The 26,195-nt window shown below is 42.0% G+C and overlaps 1 protein-coding gene across 2 annotated transcripts in view; it reads left to right on the plus strand.

Moving 5' to 3' along the window:
- Nucleotides 1–26,195, plus strand: part of SMCHD1 (structural maintenance of chromosomes flexible hinge domain containing 1) — a 735,404-nt gene that overhangs the window by 654,923 nt on the left and 54,286 nt on the right. Inside the window, exons 43-44 of one of the 2 annotated variants that reach the window (XM_030213010.1) lie at nt 5,236–5,345; nt 21,390–21,460. In XM_030213010.1, coding sequence (XP_030068870.1) covers nt 5,236–5,345; nt 21,390–21,460 — 181 coding nt within the window. The remainder of the gene's footprint in view (nt 1–5,235; nt 5,346–21,389; nt 21,461–26,195) is intronic. The other variant, XM_030213015.1, reaches the window with a different exon arrangement.

Consider the following 26,195-nt stretch of genomic DNA (forward strand, 5'->3'; position numbering starts at 1 on the left):
TCTTGAAATATAATAGGCATTTTACTCACTGGTGATCGGACGCGTTGCCCAGGACACAGAGACTCCGCAACCCTGGGAGCTGTGTCTATGTTGTAGGCAGACACCAGAGGGGGGGAAGCAGCCTCAGGCTGCCACTACTGCTTTGTTCTAGGGCATTCCCCCCTCACACCCCCACAAGCACACACAGATAACAATGGAGTGTACGGTGTAGTTGTCTTTCCTCCTTCACCCCTAAAAATAGGGGGAAGAGTTGAAAAACATAAATCCAACACGGGCCAGTAGCATTTTGAATAAGTGTATGTGGCCCCACAGTGAAAGGGGATATGTAGCCCATAATTGTAATTTCCTAGAGGTTTCTTCCAACAGAAGATTTAAATTAGCGTGATACAGTCAGAGACGTCTGCTGACAAGTAGATACCTAGGTATTTTAGTTGTTGTAGTTCCCAGGATAAAGGAAATGGCCCTTGCCACTGCTCTTTAATTATGGGACTGAGAGGCATTGCTTTGGATTTCTGTAGATTTAATTTTAGCCCCAATAGCTATCTGTGAAGACTGTTTTCACCTCCCTTCCCTGTATGTGGACTCCCAAAATTGTGTTATCCTCAGCAATCAGACGGATCAGCGGCTCTGTGCTTAGTATAAATAACAGTGGGGACAAAGGGTAACCCTGCCTGGTCCCTCTTTGAATAAGAAGGGAATTTGTCCGCTCTATGTTAACTAAAAGGTGTGCCGCCGAGGATCTGTGTATAGGGTAATGATTGCATCCAAAAAAACAACCCTGGAATCCCATTTTAGTGAGAATATTAAATAGGTAGGCCCAAGACATGGTGTCAAAAGCCTTCTCCATTTCAAAGCTTATATCTAGCGCGGGAAGGTTGTGACGAGAACAATATGTCATAGCTGTAATGAGTTTTCTGACATTACACACAGACTGTTGCCCCCTCACAAATCCTGTCTGTTCCTCCCCAAGAAGTGTAGGGAGGTATGGCGCTAAACGGTTAGCTAATAATTTTGCCAAAAACATAATACCTACATTTATAAGCCGTATTGGGCAATACGAGTCTGCCTCTTCTTTAGGTTTGTTAGGTTTTGGAATCAATGTGATAAGTGCTATGTTAGCATATGTTAGTGGACACTTCAAATGTGGTAAGTGTAACATTTGTGATATCACTGTAGAAGGCAGAGAATTTTTTAATCCATTGGATAGCAAAAAATACATTTTGAAGAATTTTACAACATGCAGAATTGAATATGTGATATGTCCATGTCAGAAACTATATGTTGGTATGACCACAAGATGTATTCAGACAAGCATGTCAGAGCATAAATCCAATTTGAGAAGGAATAGATCTCAAGTACCGCTAGTAGCTCGTTACATGGAATTTGCACATTTTTGTTAATCTTAAATGTTTTGTGATCAATATAATATCTGCTTATACAAGTGATAGACGTTTACAACAAAGGGAAGTATTTTGGGTACATTAAAATCTTTGGAATGTTATGGTTTAAGTACAGTACAATCTCAATTATCCAATATAAATGGGACCAACCCTTTGTCGTATAAGTAAAAAATCGATTAATATGGAAAACAGTGGTGACGCCTCAAACAATGCACAGAGAACATACTTTATGCATGAAGAACAGGCATCGGGTATCTTTAATTTAAAAATATTGTTTATTAACACTAATCAGCAACAAAAATAAATGTAAAACATTGTACAGCGTCAATTTGAGCACAAATACAGAACAGTGTACACAGCATAGCAATATTCCGCCAGAACCGATATACTCATATTACCCCTCTCCTCAGGTCACTTCACTGGCTTCCAATCAGATACCGTATACAGTTCAAGCTTCTCCTCCTTACCTACAAATGCATTCAGTCTGCTGCTCCTCACTACCTCATTACCTCTCTACCCTCATCTCCCCCTACGTTCCCGCCCGTAACCTCCGCTCACAGGACAAATCCCTCCTCTCAATACCCTTCTCCACCACCGCCAACTCCAGGCTCCGCTCTTTCTGCCTCGCCTCACCGTATGCCTGGAACAAACTTCCTGAACCCCTACGCCAAGCCCCCTCCCTACCCATCTTCAAATCTTTGCTCAAAGCTCACCTCTTCAACGCTGCCTTCGGCACCTAACCTTTTGGAAATCTAGACTGACCCACTTTGTCTGTACACTTGTCTTTTAGATTGTAAGCTTGTTGAGCAGGGACTGTCCTATGTTAAATTGTATAGCGCTGCGTAACCCTAGTAGCGCTTTAGAAATGTTAAGTAGTAGTAGTAGTAGACAATGTGAACAGAAATATTGTACATGTACAAAACCAAGCAAGGGAAACCATTTTTATCAACTGGATATACAGAAATACAGAGCCAAGCAAAGCCCCATTTCTCAAGGTCACTGTGTTGTCTTCTCTATACAAAACCAGTATGAAGCAGAAATCAAGGCAGCAGAATGGAAACTGGAAACCCTTCAGATCTAAGAATGAGAGTAAGAGTAAAGAAAGTGCTGTAAACATAAATGAACAAACAGGAATACTGTGGGTATACATATAGTACTGGATAAAACAAATTGTGCACAAGGATCTTACCATGGTTCCATTTCTGCAAAAGCACAGCCTCAGATCAAAAATGGATCCCTAGCAGGAAAGCAGGCTGTCGAGTCATATAGTGCAGCATGTCAGCTCCAAAAATGTCTGCAAAAGCAGTCTCAGATCAAAAATGGTTTCCTAGCAGGAAAACAAGGTCTCAGCTCAAAACATCTTTAATGTTCACTTTCTTTTGCACTTCGTTTCTGCAAAGGTTTCTGATCCATAGGAGCCACCTTTTTTAAATTATTGGGGGTGCTAACCCCAGTGGAGATAACCCATCCCTGGACACATACAAGGAATTTATTCAATATTGGGGGTGCTCAAGCACCCACAGCAGCCACAGAGTCTGCTCCTATGTTCTGATCTATAGACAAAACAACTTTTTCTTCTTTCAACTGGCCAAAAATTGCTGCCATGCTGTAAAAGCAAGGTCTCAACTCAAAACTTTTCAACGGTTCCCTCGCTGCGAAAGTGGTATCCCAGGTCTAAAAATTGCTGCCATGCTAAAGAGCAAGGTCTCAGCTTAAACGTTTTTCAGTGGTTCCCTCGCTGCATAAGCAGGGACCTTGGTCCAGAAATTATGGTTCCCTTGCATAGAACCATGGTCTCATCAAAAAAAATTAATACATAAAAGCATGGTCTCAAATCAAAACAGTTCCCTCGCTGCAAAAATGAAGCCATGCGCGTCTTATCTCTGATGAGGGGTGCATGAATGCGTATTGGCTGCAAAGCATGGTTCTCTTGCAGAGAAGCACAGTCTCAGCTCAAACGTGGCTCAAAAATGGCTACATGAAAGCATGGTCTCAAATCAAAACAGTTCCCTTGCTGCAAAAACGAAGCCACGCGCTTATCTCGGATGAGGGGCGCATGAATAAGTATTGGCTGCAAAGCATGTTTCCCTTGCAGAGAAGCACAGTCTCAGCTCAAATGTGGCTCAAAAATGGATTCCTTGCTGCGTGTGAAGCAGGAAAACAGGAAGAGAAGCCGCACACTTCTTAACGGCAACGTAATAAAATCACCAGGGGGATCTGTCGGGAAATGCCGAATGGTCAGATTAGCGAAGGTCGGATAATTAAGACTGTGCTGTAGTTCAATTGAGTGGAATGTTTTTTGAACAATATTTTTATTTCAAACAATATTGAATTTTGCTAATAAGTGGTAGTAAAATATCACAATATAATGCACTGGCATTTATTTAAAAACCGGCGCCATTTTGGTCATTTTCATGCCTGCCGTGAACTGCAGCTCCATTTGAAAGTAAGTGAGTATAAGTTTGTTAAATATTTTCAGATTAAATGAAGACAATATGCTCATTGATATTTGTTGTCCCAGTTTTCTGTGGATTCTGGCACAGTTATGAGATGGTACTGCAGACTGCACCAATTTCATGCCATATGCGATTGATCAGAGTTATTGCTGAGATATTTGAAGTAGCTATTTCTGACACAGCACCCCTGAGGAAGCCCCAGCAACGGTTGAAATGGGCCTCGTTGGGATGGTCATCCAAGAGATAAGTGCAAAAGTTATATACTAGTACAGAGGTGTCCATCCTCGGCCTTTTCCAGGTCTTCAGTATTTTCTCAATGAAAAGACATGAGATCTATTTGCATACATTGGAGACAATGCATGCAAATGGATCTCATGCCTATTCGTTGGGGAAATCCTGAAAACCTGACTGGATTGCAGCCTGTGAGTACATTACTGTTATAAAGATATATTTTTTGAAGTCATAAAATTGGAAGCATAAGTTGGAAAATATGATGATGCATAAAAATGGAGGTTTTTAAGACCAATATTAATAAAAGGAACCATTGACAAGAGCAGTGTGATATACTAAACCTTCCATTCTGTTTTTTGAGGTCTTTTCCACCAAAAAAAATACTTTAAAATATTGTATAAATATTTGAAAAATCACCTTTTTAGTGGGACAGATCGTGTTTCAGGTTCAAGTTGCTTCTTTTTTGATCTACTTTGATCTCTTTTGGAGTGGTATCACCTGCATTTAACACCAACCATGGAGCTGGCTTAAGTGTAAGTGCCTAAATATGTCAGGGTCACTTAGCATGAAGTATTCTGTAAGTTACTTATATAATTGGCAGCCACACCTACGTCCTGCCCTTGTGTATGCCCCCCTCCTTGTATATACACACTATGCAACATATTCATGTATTTACAGAATAGTGCTTAGTTAGCATACTAGCATATATATGTGTATAAGTGCACACCCACATGTCTATATGCTGGTATTCTAAATGTTTACTCCTGCAATGGGCATATAAATCTTAGCATCTAGTTTATAAAATTGCCTTTCATGTGTTTATTTTAGGACTTCTATTCATCAGTTCTAAAGTAAATGCCTAGGTTACCTATATAGCTGCTAAATATTAGCGTTAAAGGATAGTGCCCTCTCTCTATCCAGACACTTATGCAGATAGTGTCAGAATGATTAGATCAATTTTTGGTCAATAGTATCCATAGAGTGCACTGAATATTTGATGGCTAAAAGTATTATGTATTCGCCAGCTGCTGGTAAACTCATAAAACCTTTTGAGTATTCATCCATATATATTCCTTGATTCTTGTTTGTGTGATAGTGGTGAAACCATAGTAGAACTTTTTAACAAAATTATTATTTCTTTCATTTAGGCCTTTACCCCATATTCGTAATGGGAGAAGTTACTTTAAACCTTTGGGAAATCCTGTTTTTGCTAGGGATCTACTGCACTTTCCAGAGAATGCAGAGCAATGCCAACTAGGTAAAAACAATTTATCAGCATTTTGTGTGTTTAAACAATTTTATTGAAATAAACCCATAAAACATACCAACATATTGCCAGTTTTGTGTGAACTTTGCAGTCATATATATATCTTCCCTGTCCCCCCTTCTCCCAGCTTTATCAGCATTTTAATTTTAATCTTATTTTAAAACTTCTTTTCAGTTTAGCTTATCCAACAATTAACTATGCTGAAGTGCTTTGCACAAGCAAGGAATTATTCTTGCCTCATTTTATTTCTTTTTATTCTAGCCCATTTTAAAAAGAATATATGATTTTATTTTTCTCCAAGGACAAGCAGGTCATATCATCTCATAACCGGGTGACGACGTCCGACAGAGCCCAATACGGACACTGCCCAGTGTACTGTCTTTTTAAGAGGCCTTTGGCAGCATCCCACAGTGCATGCTTGAGTGCCTTCCCACCTGACATGTTAAGTATGGGACCAACAGTCATCATTTTTACACAGAGCAGAGGTCGCATTTGTGGTTTCTCCTTAGCACAGGTAACTTGACTTTTTTCTGGTGCTTTCCCTGCTGTTTTTTTTCTCTGTTTCCTTCATTATTTTTGTTTTTAAAGTCCCTTTAGTGTTCCTAGGGCTTTTTTTGCTCGGGTTTAAGTTTTCTTTATTTTCCAGCAATAGAGCCCCCCTTAGGCCTGAGCTCTGGCCGGGTTGCATCTAACTTTTTCAGGGGCGAGTTGCCTTTTTTCTCCCTCACCATTGAGTCATTTAGTTTTGTGTCAATTGTTTTCCCTTTCACGTCCTGCAGGTTCCCAGTTTCTTCAAATGCTGTTCCCATTGTAATTGTGTCATCTCTGGAACTGATCCCTGTAACTGGTGCTTAGGACCAGACCACAATGCTCATTCCTGTGTCCTCAACCTGTGCATGCAAAAGAGGACCCAGAGAGCCAGTGAGATCCAGCGCAAGCGTATGTTTTGTGCCAAGTCCAGTCCATCAACATTGGTATCAGAAGTGTCGGCCCTAATGGCTACAGCAGCTCATTCCGACACTAGGAGTGCATCAGGATCAAGGAGGTCTCCCTGTGCTTCAACATCAGGCATTTTGTTAGGGCCCCAAGTCTGATCTGCATCAGACCCAGCACTGTGTGCTGTGAGAATTCAACATTGTCCTCGTCGGTTCAATGGGACTCCGATGTCCAACACTGAGGCAAGTCTAAGAAGAATAAGCATCAGTCCCCTCAATACCTGAGAAGCGTCAGCATTGAGAGGAGCACTCCCCCTCTCTTGAAGAGTTTCCAACATTACAGCTGCCTTGCAGCCAGCCTCAGACTTCCAATTCGGCACCGACAGATTTCAACACCAGCTAGGGCCACACTTAATCCTATTGCTGCCTTTGATAACCAACTCCAGAAAGAACTGGCAGGCTTGCTGCTGCAGCAAAGTGCTTTGACATTAAGGGCACTTGCGTCAGTCACAGCATAACTCCAGCCTTCCTTGGAGGCCCAGGTTTTGCCTGCTGAGCAGCCACCAACACCTTTGCCTCGACGGGCATTGGAGTACAGGCTGTCCCATACAGTGACCAGCTCGATATCTGAGGAGGATACTTCCCACGGTTGGTCGGTGGCTCTGTACCTCGGTGCCATGAGAGTTCTGGGTGCTCAGCCAGTAGACTGAGGCAAGTTAAGGACTCGTTTCTCTCAGGAAGTATCTCTTGAATCTGATTTTGGCTGGTTGTGGGAGTCAGAAGAGGAGCCAGACTACTTCTCAAAGGAGAGGTCTTATGGCATATCTTCAGACCCCTCCCCTCTACAGGAGAAGAGGCAGTCTCCACCTGAGGCGCTCTCCACTGGATTTGTCAGAGAGATGATGGCTTCTATTTTCTTTAAGCTGCAGACTGAGGACGAGCCTAGGGCAGAGTTGTTGACTCTTCCCTTAAGGAGGCAGTCACAGTAATTTTTCATGCCATTCTCTGGGATGCACAGATGTAGACTTTGGAGACCTCTCTCTCTCTCTCTCTCTGCAGGTTATTCTTAAGAAGGTGCATTCCATGTATTGAATCCAAAAGGCTCCTGAATTTGAGATGGCACAGTTGCCCCAGCATTCCATGGAGGTTGAATTCACTCTCAAGAGGGCCAAGAGCTCCAGGACTCATGTCTTGGCTCCCCCAGGCAGGGATGCTAGGACTCTGGATTCCTTTGGAAATAAAGTGTTTCAGGCCTCGATTCTCATTTCCAGCCTACCAGCACTACATGAGCCAGTGCTTGAAGTCCATGGTGAGGAGTGTACTGACTGGTGGACACTCTCCCACTGGAGAAGGCCACAGAGCTTCATTAGCTGGCTACGAAGCAGAAGGACTGTAGGACCTACCAATCCAGGGGCACTTTTGATACTGCAGATAGGCTCTCTGCTTTGAGTGTGGGGATGCATAGACTTTCATGGGTGTACATCTCTGATTCGAACCAGTGGTTCAGGAGAGATTGGCGAATGTTTCAGGCTGAGAGGATAACCTTTTTGGGTACAGGGTGGAAGAGGTCATAGACTTCATTAAGAAACATTCTGACACCATTAAGTTTTTATCTCAGCAGTCTCCTTCTGTGTCTACCTCCTCCTGGAGGTTTTCGGTCAAGAAAGAGCACATAGTAATCTCAAAGGCATGGGTTCATTCCTTCTTCCCTTCTAGCCCAACAGTCCCAGCCCCAGCACTCTCGCCCTTGCCAACTGTGCACCCAGAAGACCCAACTGGCTCCCTAGTCAAAGCAGAGGACGAGCTTTTGACTGGTTCCAGGAGAGCATAGCCACCATTCAAGTAGCCACTCCAGATGACCTGCTGGTAGGGGGAGGCAATTTTTTTTTTACAAAAAAAAGTGACCCCTTGTAACCTCAGACCTGTGGATTCTCTGAATTGTCCACCACAGTTACACATTTCAGTGGCGAAAATGGTCTCCAAATTGCCCACCGAGAGCATCTTACCTCAGCTCTCTGCAAACAGAAATACTTGCAGAGGAACACTCTGCCCTTCTAATGGCCAGTGCGGTTGAGTCCATTCCACCAGGACAAGAAGGGAAGGGATTCTATTCCAGGTATTTCCTTGTGCCCAAGAAAATTGGGGGATCTCGTTCCATTGTAGACCTCAGGGGCCTAGACAAGTATCTGGTCAAAGAAAAGTTCAGGATTCTTTTCCTAGGCACCCTTCTCCCCAAGATTCAGGCAAACTATTGGCTGTGCTCTCGGGATTTAAAGGATGCCTGTACCCACATTCAGATTCTTCCCAGTCACAGGTAGCATCTCAGATTTCATGGGAAACTCCACTTCCATTACCACATTCTGCAGATGTTGCTGTTAGGCCATAAGGCCTCGACAGTTCACGTGACACCCATGGCACACCTCCATTTAAGGGAAGTCCAGTGGACCCTAATTTCACAGTGGTCTTAGACTAGTGGAAACCTGGTGGAAGTCATCCACATCACTCCTGAATTCATTTGATTGCTTCTCTGGTGGACCATTCGCTCCAATTTGACTGTGGGACTACCATTCCAAATTCTTCCACCTCAGAAGATTGTAACCATGGATGCATCCAACCTGGGATGGGGGGCCCCATGTAGATGGGCTTCACAACCAGGGATTTAATCTGCCTAGAAAGCTTCGCTGCACATCAACATCCAGTAGCTCTGGGTGATTTGAAACTCTCTGTAGCTTTTGAGAGATCGACTCATGAACTAAATTATCCTAATTCAAACAGACAACAGGTTGCCATTTATTATGTGAACAAGCAGGGGAGTACAGAATCCTACCCTTGTGTCAGGAAGCTTTCAGAATGTGGACTTGGGTCACCAGATACGGCATGGTACTCCAGGCCACATATCTGGCAGGAAAACAGAACACTCTGGCAGATAGCCTGAGCAGAGTCATTGAACCGCACAACTAGTCTCTCAACATGGGCGTTGCCTTCAAGAGTGGCGCACCCCCTCAGTGGATTCTTTTGCCACTCATCTCAACAACACAGTCCCTCAGTGTTGCTCCAGACTCAGATCACACAGTAGGCTTGCTGCAAATGCCTTTCTCCTGCGTTGGGGAACAGGTCTTCAGTTTAAGTATCCTCCCATTCCTCTGGTAGGGAAGACTTTCCTGAAACTCAGGGCAAGACAAGGGGACCATGATCCTTATCACCCCATTCTGTCTGAGGTAGGTGTGGTTTTCTCCTCTTCTGGAGTTATCCTCCAAAGAACGTGGAAATTGGAGTGTTTCTGGCCCTCATCACTCAGAATGAGGGCCATCCTCCAGTCCCTGGCTCTCACGGCCTGGATGTTGAGAGCCTAGAGTTTGCCTCCTTGAACCTGCAAGAGGTTGTCTACAGAGTATTTCTGGCTTTCAGGAAAGATTCTGCAGTTAATCCTTTAAAAAGAGGTTTGCCATCTCACGTGAGAGCAAGGCTCTGTATTCTCTCACATACCCTACACAAAAACTGCTTGAGTATCTCCTGCACCTGTCTGAATCTGGTTTGACAACCAACTCTGTAGGGTTCACCTTAATGCAATCGGTGCTTTCCATCATCATGTGGGAGGTAAGCTTTTTTGTTTCTTTTGATCCAAACAGGACTGGGGTAGCCATCAGCAAATGCACTTTGTTCATTTGGCTGGCAGACTTGCATCTCTTTCGCTTATGCCCAAGCTGGGCTGACTCTGGAGGGTCATATCACAGCTCACAATGTCAGATCTATGGCTTCCTTGGTAGCCCACCTGAGGTCACCTCTGTCGAAGAGATCTGCAAGGCTGCAATGTGGTCTTCAGTCCACATATTTACATATCACTGCCTCAAATAAAATACAGTTGGTTTGGTCAGACAGTGCTTCAGAATCTGTTTGGTGTCTAGAATCCAACTTCACCCTCTTAGGCCCATTTTTTTTTTCTGTTCCAGCCTAGTAGGTAGGAATTCCCAGTTGTGAGATGCTATGACCTGCATGTCCTTGGAGAAAGCAAAGTTACTTAACTGTAGTAGGTGTTCTCTGAGGACAGCAGGCCAATCATTCCCACAAACCCTCCCTCCTTGGAGTTGTCTTTTCCAGCTGTGTCATTAGGCTGCTGATCTTGTCTCACACATCCGACAGAAAGGATCCCACGCTTGGCATGGTGGGATGCTGCCACAGGTCTCTTAGAGACAGTGCGCTGGGCAACATTCACATAAGTCTCCTTCAGAATGGCGTTACCCAGTTGAGCATGATTGGCCTACTGTCCTCGGAGAACACCTGCTACAGGTAAGCAACTTAACTTTCTTTCTGAAAGTGCACCATTGTAGACCTAAAATGGAAGAGTAGTTCTGAATTACCTCCTAGGTATAACTTGCTATCCTTGCATGCCTCAGTTAAATTCAAGAGATATTAAGAATGAAAGAGCCTAGTACTAGTCAATCAAAGGGAGTAAACATTGCTCAAATATGGAACAGTTTGAATAAGCATGTTGAGCTACTGATTTTTAAAACAAAAGAAAAAAAAGGAGATATTGATGCCCCTGTACAAGTCATTGGTAAGGCCCTACCTGGAGTATTGTGTTCAGTTTTGGAGGCCGTATCATGTAAAAAGACTAGAAGCAGTTCAAAGGTAGGTGACAAATATGGTATGGGGCTTGCACCAAAATGCATATAAGAGGCTGGAAGACCTGAATATATATACCCTAGAGGAAAGAAGGGACAGGGAAGATACGATATAGATGTTTAAATACTTGAAAGGTATTAATATAGAAACCTTTTCTATAGAAGGGGTAAAGGTAAAACTAGAGGACATGAAGTGAGGTTGCGGGGTGGTAGATTTAGGAGTAATGTCAAAGAAATTTTTTTTTCATGAAGAGGGTGGTCTGTCTGGAATGCCCTCCCGAGGGAGGTGGTAGAGACAAAAATGGTGACATAATTCAGAGAAGCGTGGGATGAATACAGAGGATCTCTAATTAGAAAATGAATGGTATTGAAAAAAAAAACTTAAATGGCTGCCAGTGTGTGGATGTGTCAAGTGAGTGCTTAGATGGCGATTCCGGCTGTGAAAAAACTAAGGCCTGTGTCCCATATATGGCATTCTGGTTTTGGATGGACTGGAAAGGGCTTTGACAGCAACTTCAGTAGCTGGAGCATGAGGACAGTACCGGGCAGACTTTAGAGTTTGGGTCCTGCAAATGACAACGTAGATTTAGATAGGCTGGATTGGACTTAAACAGCAACTCCAGTACTTGGAATAGAAGGACAGTGATGGGTGGACTTCTGCGGTCTATGTCCCAGAAATGCCAAAGAGACTATGATCAAATATTCATTGTTGGTTTAATCATGAATTGATAATGAGTGTGTCTGTTGGGCAGACTGGATAGACCATAGATCTATACCTGCCATCATTTACTGTATTACTATGAAACGTCTGGAGCTAACTGTGCATACTGGTAGTTGTCAAACAGTAGATTGCAACCACATGTTGGGCCAGAAATGCTTATTTGGGGATGTGACCACGGCTACAAGCTTCTCTGCCCACCTTCAACCTAAAGTGTCTGGCTTACATGGGCTTAGTGGGAGGTGGACCATGCAATAGCATTGGCTGATGCTGCAAATGTGCCTGGAGGAAAGGCAGGACTGGGGTTATGAGGGAATTTTTTTTTTTTTTGAATTGTTAAAATGGAGTAGTGGTTAGGAAAAGTTAGGAAGTATTGGCATATATTGTATAACAGTTTGCAAACATATTATGGGCCCCCCTCCCCCACCCCAGTCAGTTTTCATCATTTTCACAGTACATTTGTATATGGAAAATTTTCTTATAAATTTTCTCTTATGAATAACATATTGCCGTTATTACAATAACCCAGTTTGTTGAGGATCACCCTAAGACAGATTGTGGACCACTATTTTAAGAGAGAGGGAAAGCTTTGAAGCCTTCTTCATATGTGAATGTATCATAAGGTAGCTTTTATACAGATTAAAAGCCAAGGACTGGCCTGACGTTACAGGGTCTTCATTCCCTGGGTCATGTGGGGGATATGGTTGCAGCAACGTTCAGAGCCCCTGGTGAGTGAGAAAGCTGATCTTCTTGCAGTAATGATATCCAGTGACTGAATTTAAAGCCCATATTTGTAGAGCTCTCAGTGGAATTCTTAGACCATGGTTCCTAGTGCTGATGCTGACCTGTTGCTGTGGTGACTGGTAAAGTATATTGGAAGTGGATATAAAATAAGGGGAAAATTCCCATATAGTTGCAAATGACTTGTGGTGCTAGATCCAAGCTCTGGTTCAAATTGAGCTGAAAGGCTAAAGGAGCCAATTAGAAAATTAATAAACAAAGAAGGGCTGGAAGATAAGAGGCCATTGTATGAAACCGAATGCAGTTTTCGACCCTTTATATGTAATGTCTTTCCAACATTCCTTTGGATTGGGCAGAAGAAAAAAGGAAGGAGAAAACAATATGTATATTTCTAGCAGCACAGTTGGTCATACAGAGTGGACCAAGTGGTTCTTACCTGCTGACTTGTAATCTAATGTTTTATTTTTACTACATACATCGATCCTCAGGAGCTTAGCCGAGATTGGGTGGCAGAGCCGGTGGTGGGAGGCGGGGCTGGTGGTTGGGAGGCAGGGATAGTGCTGGGCAGACTTATACGGTCTGTGCCATGGCTGGTGGTTGGGAGGCGGGGATAATGTTGGGCAGACTTATACGGTCTGTACCAGAGTTGGTGGTGGGAGGCGGGGCTGGTGGTTGAGAGGCGGGGTAGTGCTGGGCAGACTTATACAGTCTGTGCCCTGAAGAGGACAGGTACAAATCAAGGTAGGGTATATACAAAAAGTAGTACATATGAGTTTATCTTGTTGGGCAGACTGGATGGACCGTGCAGGTCTTTTTCTGCCGTCGTCTACTATGTTACTATGTTTTCACTATTATCCACATTGAGCAAGTCTCAAATTCTGTGTAAATAGTTTCTACATCTTCTACTTTTATAAATCAATAGTATATCAACAAGATAAAATACCTACAGGCTTATTTTCGAAAGAGAAGGACACCCATCTTTCGACACAAATCGGAAGATGGGTGTCCTTCTCCCAGGGTCGCCCAAATCGGCATAATCGAAAGCCAATTGTGGGCGTCCCCAACTGCTTTCCATCGTGGGGATGACCACAGTTCCCGGGGGCGTGTCAGAGGTGTAACGAAGGCGGGACTTGGGCGTGCCTAACACATGGACTTTCTTGAGAACCCCACCCTCAAAAAATAGTTTAAAAATCTTTTGTGCCAGCCTCTATGCCAGCCTCAAATGTCATACTCAGGTCCATCGCAGCAGTATGCAGGTCCCTGGAGCAGTTTTAGTGGGTGCAGTGCACTTCAGGCAGGCAGACCCAGGCCCATCCCCCCCCCCCCCCCCCCCCCCACCTGTTACACTTGTGGTGGTAAATATGAGCCCTCCAAAACCCACCGTACCCACATGTAAGTGCCCCCCTTCACCTGTAAGGGCTATGGTAGTGGTGTACAGTTGTGGGTAGTGGGTTTTGGGGGGGCTCAGCACACAAGGTAAGGGAGCTATGTACCTGGGAGCTTTTTCTGAAGTCCATTGCAGTGCCCCCTAGGATGCCCAGTTGGTGTCCTGGCATGTCAGGGACCAGTGCACTAAGAATGCTGGCTTCTCCCACGACCAAAGGGCTTGCATTTGGTCATTTCAGAGATTGGCGTCCTTAGTTTCCATTATCGCTGAAAATCAGAAACGACCAAGTCTAAGGACGACCATCTCTAGGGATGACCTAAATGTCAAGATTTGGGCGTCCCCGACCATATTATCGAAACGAAAGATGAACGCCCATCTTGTTTCGATAATACGGGTTTCACCGCCCCTTTGCCGGGACATCCTACGAGGACGTCCTCAGGAAAACTTGGGCGCCCCTTTCGATTATGCCCCTCCTAATGTGCTAAGTAAAACATGGATGCCAAACATAGAGCACAATAAAACATTTGTTTACAAACATTCAAGCCCCAAACCATTTCTATTAGAATAAAAAGATAATAGAAACATTGTACTGCCAATAAATAAGTAAGACGTAGGGCAGAACTTTATAAAACTTCTGCAGGCTATAGAGTTGAAGACAAGATAAGAGAAATAACCATATGAAGGGCCACACTTGAGAATGCCTGTTTTCTAGTTCCTGACAGTTTCATTGTTTCTCTAAGGACAAGCAGGATAGCAGGCTCTCACAGATGAGTGATGTCATCTAATGGAGCCCATGCAAAGAAGCATCCCCAGCTCCAGTTTTTGGAAGCTTTTGAGAAGCTCTATTGCACATACATGTGAATTACTGATCATCACTGCCACTTATGACCTCTCTCAGTCTTCTTTTGTCCATGGAGCCATGAAAGCATGTACTCACTGTGCTCTCAAAGAAGATTGCACTTTACAGTTTTGGTCAAGTTTCTGTTGCTGTCATGCCAGGCCTTCGGGTATCGTTGTTAGTTACTCCAGGCAGGTTTTTCAGCTGTTCGTAAGTTTTATTACTTTTTTCCTCTGTTCATCCATTCAGGCTTCTTAACAGGTCATGGGGCATCTTGACCCAGTCCTACACCATTAAGCAGTAAACAAAGAAAGTTGGACAATAAGGCGCAGGAAGTATGGTACAAAAACAGTTTTACTGACTAGGTGCCTGACACTGCTGCATCTTGGTGGGTTCCTGTCTCAGAGTTGAACATACATCTCCAGAAATCCTTAGGTGAAACTCAAATGCTTAGCTCAGTGCAAAGCATTGAAACAGCCAATGTTTGTAAAATTTGTGGTTCCTGCCAGCAAAGCAGTAGTTTGAGGTTCAGATGACAGTGCTTGATGTCATGCTCAGCCCTGAACAACATGAGAATCCCCATAGACCTAGTAGCATCAGAACCTGTAAAATGTGGCCAAGAGCAGTGGATGCCAGAAATGCTTCCACGGTAACTGGAGTTGTTTCAGCTACCTCTTTGGGCAACAGCCCAGTGGCAGCAGAGCCTGTGAAAGCTTCTGCAAGCAGGAAAGGGTAAGTGTGTCTGGTATTGGTCTGCTGATATTGCAGTGGGGTTAGAACAAGCAAACAGTCATCATGACCTAGAGTGAGCGATTATTGGATTTCCCCTGAAGAAGAAGTGGGTGAAACGGGACAGTCCATATGAAAGATAAGTGCTCCTCTTCCCACAGTCTGACAAATCATTAATTTGGGGAATCTTATAATGTTTGAATAACGAAATGAAAAAAGAGGAAAAGAAAAAGTAAAATAGAAAAAATAAGTGGGATAAATAAAAGGAATAGTATAAAAACAGAGGTTTTTTTTAAGCCAATGATAAAGAGTTCAGCTGGATGGAGCTAGATGTTTGACAGCTCCTACAAAGATACATATATCCGGCAGTGTTGGAAGCTTTTTCCTCTGTAAATACTAATTCCCTAAACGATGTTTAACTAGATCACTTTTTTGATGATTAAGTGGAAGCTTTGCTTTAAGTGATCAATCTTCCTCAACAACGTTTCTGCTGACATTGCACAATAGCAGTGTTGAGATGACATTGGCTGAAACTGGGAGATCTGGAGCAGTCAATTGTGGTTCATTTGGACAAGATTGTGGAAGGTTCAGATACTTTCCAGGCCCAAGTTCAGAAGCATGGAAACTTGTTAGCATCTCAGAACAGGAAAAATGGAAGCCCTGGAAGTAAAACTGGAAGAAACCCAGACGTGTCAAGGAATAGTAGTAAAAGATAATATCTGTATACACATGACACTAGAGGTGATTGAGAATTTTAACCAGTTTTTGTAACAATTATTTCCTGTAAAGTTGCTTCAAGGAAACGATAACTTCTTGATACATTGGCTACATTACAGATGTCACATTTGGAGACAGAAAAAGCACTTTGAATCTACCTTTCTCTCGCTGTAAGCTTTCAGCCGTTGGATGTGACAACGCATTGTCCAACAATAAAATGACATTTCTATCTTTTTCTGTATGAAGCTGAAAACTGTTCACTTCTGGTATGATGCAATTGTTTTACCGGTCGAGGAAAATTTTGCTTCTATATAACAACAGTAGCTTATGTATGTTTTTGAAAGCATGATGATTTTTTGATTTTTATATTTTCCAATTAGCAATAACTCCAACTTATAACGTACGGTTGCATTTCCCGCCACCAACAGTGTGATACGTTCTTCAGATTAGTTTAACCCAGGAGCTGATTTCTCCTTACCACTAACCAGAGATTTATTTGGAAGTGATTTCCAATTCAAACACATTTCATCTGCATTACAAACACAATCAGGATCATAGTTTTTGATAAGGTCATTAAATTATATAAGAAATCCATTAGCTGCTGATAAATGACTCCCTAATGTGACAGTGCTACATGAACTCTATCCTATCACAACATTACCTTGTATTTGTTCACCGGAGACTTCAAAGCCTCTCCGGTATTATGTAAGCCACATTGAGCCTGCAAATAGGTGGGAAAATGTGGGGTACAAATGTAACTAATAAATAAATAAATTCACGGAAAGTTTTTCACCATGGATTTCAATCTGCCTAATTCTGTGACAGTGTTTAAAATTTTGAAGCCGTACAATGCTGGCTTTGAATTTGTAATCCCCATGAAGTTGTGGATTTATTTATTTATTTATTTACAAAATTTCTAAACCACTTCATCTACAATTCTGAGCCCAGAAATCGGACAGTCCAATGATCTTTTTTTCCAAAAACCATAGGTATAGAGCTTTTTCTGCCTGTTCATTAGTTGACCTTGTCAACTCCCTTCCTCTTTTTCAGGAACTTCAACATAATTAGTTGATTTTAGCATCACTTTGTCTTTTTATGCCAGATATTGTTGATGTTCCCATTCCATATTCTTCTGCCAAATGTTTCCTGACATTCCCTTCTTAACTTCTCCACAATGTCCATTTTGTCTTTTCATGAAAAAACAGCCCTTTTACGCTTTGACAGCATTTTAATTTTCTTGTTGTTAGAATGAAACACAGCACTGTACTGTAGAAACCTTTCCATGTGGGAATTGGGAGGAAAGGGCAGGGCTTTCCTTTGCTGCATCCCCGCTGTCGTTGACATCATTTCCTGAGTGCCAGCGCAGGCTGCGAGGATGAATTGCTAGGAGCCTCTGAGGTACACCGGGGAGGTTTCAGAGAGGGGGCAGATGTTGGGCCATCAGCAGAGGAGAGGGGGACACAAGTGAGGTGCTGCTGCTGGGTGGGCCTCTGACGACCCTAACCCACCCATAGCTACGCCACTGCAGTACAGGTACTGTATTGTAATAACACACAATTTTCATCTAATCTTCTTCATAACGTTGTTAAAAACTTCTCGTTTCCAGAATACAGTATAGTGTACATTTTTTTGTTTCAAATTGAACACAATAAACTGAAGCACCATTCCAGATAATTGGACATCAGGATAATTGGTGTTCCACTGTAGAGGCATATTTTCAAAGCACTTAGCCTTCCAAAGTTCCATAGAAACCTATGGAACTTTGGAAGGCTAAGTGCTTTGAAAATAGTTGCTAAGCTGCCTATGTAGCATCAGATATACCAGCTGTTTGTGGGACATGAGATGCACATTTGTGTGGCTTCCCAGGCAGCAGCTGACTGCATGACCTCAGCTGCGGTACCCATAAGTATGGTATCAGATGCAGCATCCATGCACTTGCTGTCATATTATATGCAGCATCTGTAGATATGGCTTCAGCTGCAGCTTGCAAGTGTGTGGCTTCAGATGCAGTGGCCACCTGTATGATGCCAGTTATCACAGCTAACTCTGCCACTAGAATGATTCCATCTACTGCAACCGCATATATGATTCCAGTTACTGCAGCCGCCAGGAAGTCACCAGCCACAACAGCCGCCAGGAAGTCACCAGATACCATGGCTGCCTTTATGGCACTACCTGCCATGGCAGACAATATGGCATCAGCTACTGCGGATGCCTGTATAGATTCAGGTATGCACTCGCTTCTGTAACTCCTGCAACAACGATGGCCTGGATGCCTCCAGTTTTGGCAGCTATTTCTATAGCTCCAGCTACCACAGCTATATGTATAACATCTCTTGACGCATTTGCTTATGGTGCTTGGCTACATCAGACTGTCTTCTCTGGTTTTGGAGCTATGTGCCTCATCTACTCTGAAGAACTATTTAGTACAGTTTTGCCGATCGCCCATATGGCTTAGGCTATATAAATCACCTACTTTGTGCGATGTTACAGTCTAGCTGTCTTAAGCAACTAACTTGATAGCACTGGCATTAGCCACCACTGTTACACAACTTCAGGAAGTCTCTGATATTGTCGGCCAAAGTTCAAGGGGGCATGTTGGCAGTGTACTGAAGGCGGGATGGGGGCGTGGTTAAGAGATGGCTGGCTTCGGCCGATAAAGGAAAAAGAAAGCCGGCCCTGACAAGCATTTGGCCGGCTTTACTTGGTCCCTTTTTCTTCACGACCAAGCCTTGAAAAGTTGCCTGAACTGACCAGATGACCACCAGAGTGAATCGGGGATCACCTTCCCTTATTCCCCCAGTGGTCACCAACCCCCTCCCACCCCCCCCCCCACCCCCAAAAAATTAAAACATTTTTTTGCCAGCCTCTATGCCAGCCTCAAATGTCATACCCAGCTCCATGATAGCAATATGCAGGTCCCTGGAGCAGTTTTTAGTGGGTGCAGTGCACTTCAGGCAGGCGGCCCCAGGCCCATCCCCCCCCCTACCCTGTTACACTTGTGGTGGTAAATGGGAGCCCTCCAACCACCCCCCCAAAACCCACTGTACCCACATGTAGGTGCCCCCCTTCATCCCTAAGGGCTATGGTAGTGGTGTACAGTTGTGGGGAGTGGGTTTTGGGGGGGGGGGATTTGGGGGGCTCAGCACACAAGGTAAGGGAGCTATTCACCTGGGAGCAATTTGTGAAGTCCACTGCAGTGCCCCCTAGGGTGCCCGGTTGGTGTCCTGGCATGTGAGGGGGACCAGTGCACTACAAATGCTGGCTCCTCCCATTACCAAATGGCTTGGATTTGGCTGGGTTTGAGATTGCCGCCATTAGTTTCCATTATCGCTGAAAACCAATGTTGGCCATCTCTAAGGCCGGCCCAAATGTTGAGATTTGGCCGGCTCCGACCGTATTATCAAAACGAAAGATGGCCGGCTATCTTGTTTCGATAATGCGGTCGGGACGCTGCTTTGCGGGGCCGGCCTTAAAGATGGCCGCCCTTATAGATGGGCGCCCCCGTTCAATTATGCCCCTCTATATCAACCAGCTCACCTTTATCAGCATGTTTATTCACACCTTCAAAGAAATGAAGCAAATTAGTGAGAAGACTTCCCTTGGCTGAACCCACGCTGACTCTGTCCCAGTAAACCATTTTTGTTTGTGTTTCGTAATTTTATTCTTTATAATTGTTTTCACTCTTTTGCCCAGCCCTGAAGTCAGTCTTACTGGTTTGGATATTCAACTCCTCCAGGACTTCTATTGTAGTTAAACTATTCCCTTCATAGATTACTTTGGTCTTAAGCTTTTGCTTTCAAAGACCCATTCAAAAAAATCACCAGTAGAGTTTGTTTCTTGCTTTATGCATCTCTTCTATGGTCTATCAATGCTATTTCTACTATTCCTACTTATCATCAGACTTGCTTCCTTCTCCTCTTCCATATCTTACATCTTTCCAGAGTTCTTCTGATTGGTCTTGGTTCTTTCTGCTGGATTCCGCTGGAAAGGATCTCTAAGGTAGTGCTTTAGTCTTTGAGTTTCACCCTATGTTGGAGACAGTATTTTGCTACATCCCATTCATCTCAACTGGTCTAATAGAATGCCATGGGAGAGAGGATAGGTTTGATTTACCGCCTTTCTGTGGTTACAGTCAAAGTGGTTTACATATTATATGTAGGTACTTATTTTGTACCTAGGGCAATGGAGGGTTAAATGACTTGCCCAGGGTCACAAGGAGCTACAGTGGGAATCAAACCCAGTTTCCTTGGTTCTCAGGCCGCTGCTCTAACCGTTAGGCTACTCCTCTATTAAGGAAGGAAAATTTGTGTCTTACTGATAACTTTCCCAGATTGATTAATTTTATTTTGTTTACAATATTTTTCAGATATCACTGATTCTACTTTAAGTTTTCCTAACCTATTGTATGTCACATGTCTCCTGACTCAGTGAAATATTTGCATGTCAATAGAGTATATGTTGCAGTGGCTAGTAAGGCTATAACCTTATTGAGACATTTGGTCTCAAAGTTTCAATATTGGTCATCAGATGGATTAAAAATGTAGGGCCTGATACAAGTTGATGTAACCAGGCAGAAGAGGCTCCTGCCTCTTTAAAGCTCAGGGATATTCAATGGCACTTAATCGAGTAGTGCCACTGAATATCTCCTCTGACCATTGTGGCACTGTCCAGACAGTACAGGGGCAATCCTGGAAGTTATGCAAGCACTGGAAATATTCAGTGTCAATAGCCTTATATCTAACCAGGTAAATAGAACTGCTTGAATAGCAGTCATAACTTTCAGCATTTTAGCAATGCAGGTATGGAACTGAATATCAGCCGTATCCACATAACTTCATCAAGCTTATGACAGTTGATTATTCTTGGTTGTGGACAGATATGGGAGCAAACAATCTGCCTGCATTATTTATATGCTTCTTGCTGTTATACCCATCTTCCATTTCTCTTTCCTATTATATTAAATTGGTGTTTTTATTTGTAAACTGCCTTGCTGTGTTTTTCATAAATTTCCAGGTAAAACTTCTGACCTTGATAATCAATACAAGTGCCCACACATGGCCTGGCATTGAATATCAGAGTCTAAATTATTTGCAGGCAGTGATCATTTTAGAAAATGCTTACTGGTGCTGGCTGAATAGTGATGAGAGAGAATTTTGAAAAAATGATATTTCATAAAGATTTATTGATCATACATATCAGTTTGTAATTGAAGGTGATTAAATTTAACTTTTACAAAAATATAGACACTGATTTATAACTTTTAAAAGCATATATACATTTATATTTGTCTTTTGATTTCTTTTGTTAGAAAATAACATTTATCACTGCTGAAATTTATGTTTTAGTGTTTGCAATGCTCTTAGGAGACACGATCATTTTAGATGATTTGGATACTGCTAACCACTACAGAAAAGAGGTAAGTTATTTTTAGGTAAAGTGGGCCTGTGTTCACAATGGGCAAGTAGTCCCATCTGGTTTTGCTTTGTTTCTGTAACATCATTACGTAGTTTTTAAAAGCAAAAATGCAAAACTTTATCTCATATACCAACATGTTAATCTAGAGGAAGTTAAAAAATATTACATGTGTGGTAGAAATGTGCATACAAGTATATTTGCTTTGTTTTTCTTGCCTTTTATGTTTTGTTTTGTTTTATCTTGTTTAAAATTCAACAAAAAAAATTAAAAGAATGTTAAAAAAATTTTAAAATTAGTTCTCGCTCTGCCCCCTCTCCTGCAGCTAGAAGAAGGGGGAAAAAAAGCCTTAGTCTTACCCCCATTACTGCCCTATTTTCAGACCCCTACTTACTCCATTGGTGGTATGAAAATAGGATTGGAGCAATCCACAGCTGTTTCTGCCTCCTGGGGCCTGTTTTATAATAGTTCCAGCTGACCCGAGGCCAGCATCAATTTTGATATTTTGCATGCCTGTTAGTTTCATGGAGAGTTCCCTCATTTAAAAGGGGTAATTGTCCATTCTTTGTTTACCCATTGCATTTACAGACTTCTATCATGCATCTTCTGAGCCATCTATTTTCTAAGTTATTTAGCCTTTCTTTAAAGGAAAGCTTTTCTGTTCCCTTTACTATTTTTGTTACCGACCCCTATAGCTTGTTTAGTTCTCATATTATTTTATTGAAATCGATTGACCATAACTGCACACAAAACTAAAGATATGGTCACACCATGGATTGATACAGAAGCAATATAATGATCTCCATTTTGTTCTCCATCCCCAAATAATTCTTAATATTCTGTTTGCTTTTTTGCCTGCCAGTGCACACTGAACTGAGGATGTTTTCATTCACTCTAGGATTCTTCTCCTGGCTGGGTGACTCCTGGTACAGAATCCAGCATCATGTAGTTGGGATTATTTTGCACTTGTCCATCTTAAATTTCATCTACATTTAGATGCCCAATCCCCCCCAGTCTCACTAGACCCTCCTGCAACTCCTTACAGTTGGCTCATGATATGTCAAATTTCAAAACTTTTTGGTTTGTGCAAATTTAATTGTCACTTGTTCCTTTTTCTGAACATTTATAAATATATTTAAAAGCTCCAGTCCAAGTACAGATCCATGTGGCACTTCACAGTCTGTATTTCTCTACTCATACCATTTAGTCTTACTCATTTTCCCAGTCCACAGTAGTACATTGTTTCCTATACCATAACTTTTTAATTTCTTCCAGTGTCTCCTATGAAGGGCTTTGTCAAATGTCTTCTGAAAATTCAGATACCATTTATCAATTAGCTCACCCTTAGTCACACTTTTAATACGTTCAAAAAATCTAATACACTGGTAAAGGACAATTTTCCTTTATAAAATCCATGTTGGCTATGACCCAGAAAGCCATGCCTTTTCATATGACCAGTAATTTTGCTTTTCAGTCTAGCTTCTGCCATTTTGTCTAGCACCAACATCCAGTTTCCTGTTCTGTTTTCCTGGATCATCACTGTAGCCTTTTTAAAACAATGGCATTATATTAGCCACTTTCCAATCCTTAGGTACCATTGCTGAGTTCAGTGATAGGTTATAGATTACCTATAATAGGTCAGCAATTTCATTTTTGAGCTCTTTCAGAACGCTTGGATGCATGCCATTCAACCCTGGCAATTTGTTGCTCTTTAGTTTCTGCTCCATTACATCATCTTGATTTACAGATGATTCATCTAAATGGTCCAGCCTTAGCCTTTTGATTCAAATCTGTTTGAAAATGTTTTTACTATTAGGCTTAACCTCTATGGCAAGCTTCTTTTCAAAGTCTATTTTGGTCTGCCTCATTAAACTTTGCTTCTAATTGCCACTCATTTTCTGTTGTCTTCATTTGGATCCACTTTTCACTTTTTGAAAGGTATCATTTCATTTTTACTAGCCTTTTTTGTTTTTTTACCTGTGTAATCCTGTCCCTTTCCCCTGGGGAGGGGAAAACACTTCAGCCCTAGGGGCTGGAATAAGAGACACAATCAGACTTAGGTATAGGCGCAACCAGTAAAAATCTTTATTGTATATCTCACTAAGCCAATACAAAATAATTGTTCTCTCTGGAGCAGGTTGTCACCCAGTAGCCAGACGCACAGACTGAATAACAAAACTGCTGAGCAAAAACTTTCTTAGCCATCACACATATACTGTTGTAAGTTTCCTTTCTCCGAAATCATGTGATTTCTCCTAAACTAACTTATGATCATGTATGGATCTTCCTGTAATATTCTGTTATTTTTTATATGTATACATATATGGCAATTTCCTACATTGTATCATCCTCTCCTCTTGTGTGCACATGCACACTTTGTGGCAATTGTAAATTTCTTATCTGTAAAGCATAATCACAGCGTGCCAAAATCATGTAGCAAGCAAGTAGATATTATAAAACACCTGGTGTCCTTCTATCTGACAGGAACAACTCCTTCTTTGGAGGGTCCTAAGTCTCTCTTCACCATCAAGGTTATATCCATGTGTATCTGCCATATATGGGCCGCATAGCCTCAGTTCCTCCTGTCGCCTTGACATGTAGCATGTACTTTCCATTTACTGAGAAAGCACTGTAACTTACATGCAGCTGCAGGAATGAACTAAAAATATGCTGAAGACAGCAAGGCTAGGAAAGCTGAGGGCTAGCAGGGCCATGTTACAGACCTAGTACCATATTACAGGTCTAGTACATACCTCAGTATTTAATCCTTTCTAGCAGTGTTTTGGTTTTTTTACTAATCTATAGAATACATTTGGTCGGAGCTTCTGAAATGGTGTTTTAGGGGCCCTTTTACTAAACCGCATAGGCACCTACACACACCCAAAGCCCGTCAATTTTTAATTACCGCCTGGCTACCGCGTGGCCTTGACGGTAACTTCATTTTTTACACGCATCCACTATGCGCACTGTAAAATAATTTTAATTTCCCAGTGTGCGGCACTAACCAGGCAGTAAAACGATTGTATGCATGAGACCTTACCGCTAAGTCGATGGGTGGCGGTAAGGTCTCAGACCCAAAATGGACACGCACCAATTTTCATTTTGCTGCGCGTTCATTTTCAGCCAAAATTTTTTAAAAAGGCATTTTTTACTGGTGCGCTGAAAAATGAATCAGTGCGCATCCAAAACACGTGCCTAGACTAGTGCAGGACATTTTTCAGCGCACCTTAGTAAAAGGACCCTTTAAAACCATGTCCGTACTAATTGCTAACTTTTAACTTTTGCCATCCCTCCTTTTTGCAATCTTACAATTGATTTCCTCATTTTATTATAGTCCTTTTTTTTTTTCATGTCAAATGAAACTACAGTAATTATCCTTCATGGCCTCCTCTCAGAGATTACATCCAGTTTGATCCCATTATGATCATTAATACCATGTGGTTTCACCGGCTCTTGCCACTAGGCTCTGCGTTGCAGTGAGGACATGATCAAAAGTAGTCATCACACCCCACTGGTTTATGACCAGCTGTTTCATGAAGCAGTCCATTTATGGAATCCAGAAACTTTAGCTCCTTATTGCAGATGTTCCCAAATGTCTCTTGAGGACCCAACAGTTAGTCAGTCATTCTGTTAGGGAAAAACAAAAGTGTGAAACAGAACCGGAGATACCCTATAAAACAAAGCAAAGAGCGGTAATACCATCGTGAGTATCCTCTGATATGGCCCCAGTCTTCACCCCTAGAGTTTCCCACAAGGTGCTTATGATATTAGAATCCCATAAAATATTGTGTTAAAGCAACATGCTCAAAAATTGAAGAAGCTAAAAACATAACTTCAAATTAGGGGAAAAATGTCTTTTAATAGTAGTTGTCAGAGAATGTTGTACTGCTGTCATCTCGCTATCAGTCCTTATATAATCAAATTCATAAAATTAGTACACATATAAAGCACTGCATGGTTAGAAATACAAGCTATATATTTGAAAACGCTTAAAACACCAGACATTCCATGAAAGAGCCACTAACTTATTCTACATGTGTGAAAACGTATCTTCAAAAATATTAAAAATGGGTCATACCATTTTAGCAGTATTCTTTTAAAGCTTAAAACATATGAATATTACTGCATCATGCCAAATGATCCCTTTCATGTACTTGTTCCCCAATTTGTATTTGATCCAATTATGTAATTAGTTATTGTGTATATCTGTTCTAAATAAGCAAACCATTTTAATGCTGTATAAGTTAACTGTACTCTGCCTAGAACTTAACGGTTAAGTGGACTATAAATGGCCAAATTAAATGTAAATTAAGTTAAATGCGGGGACTTACATAATTGATGATGTAGAATCAGTGCTTAACGTGCACATCCTGGAGCACAACTTTAAGTGACTTTTTGAGAATCACCCCTCTACCTGTATAGTGGCAGCCGCTATATTGATTTAATTTGTTTAAGAAGGTCATTTCTTTTTTTACTATTTTTGATGACTTTGAATTAAGGTTAGAAGAGGGGATTTTTGAGAAAGTAAAATTACAGTTGTAGATACAAACGTTTCCAGCCATAATTGTTATGTAATATGTTTTATTATGGTTGACATATCAGTGCAAGTTCATGAATAAAAAAGATTTGAATATTTAGCCATATATGCTTTAATTTGTTTCTGAAGGTCATTTCTTTTTTTATTATCTTTGATGACATTGAATTAAGGTTAGGATTGTGAGCTATAATTTACTGTCTTC

The sequence above is a fragment of the Microcaecilia unicolor genome, chromosome 1 (genome assembly GCF_901765095.1).
Source record: "Microcaecilia unicolor chromosome 1, aMicUni1.1, whole genome shotgun sequence".
In the NCBI taxonomy this organism is placed as follows: domain Eukaryota; kingdom Metazoa; phylum Chordata; class Amphibia; order Gymnophiona; family Siphonopidae; genus Microcaecilia; species Microcaecilia unicolor.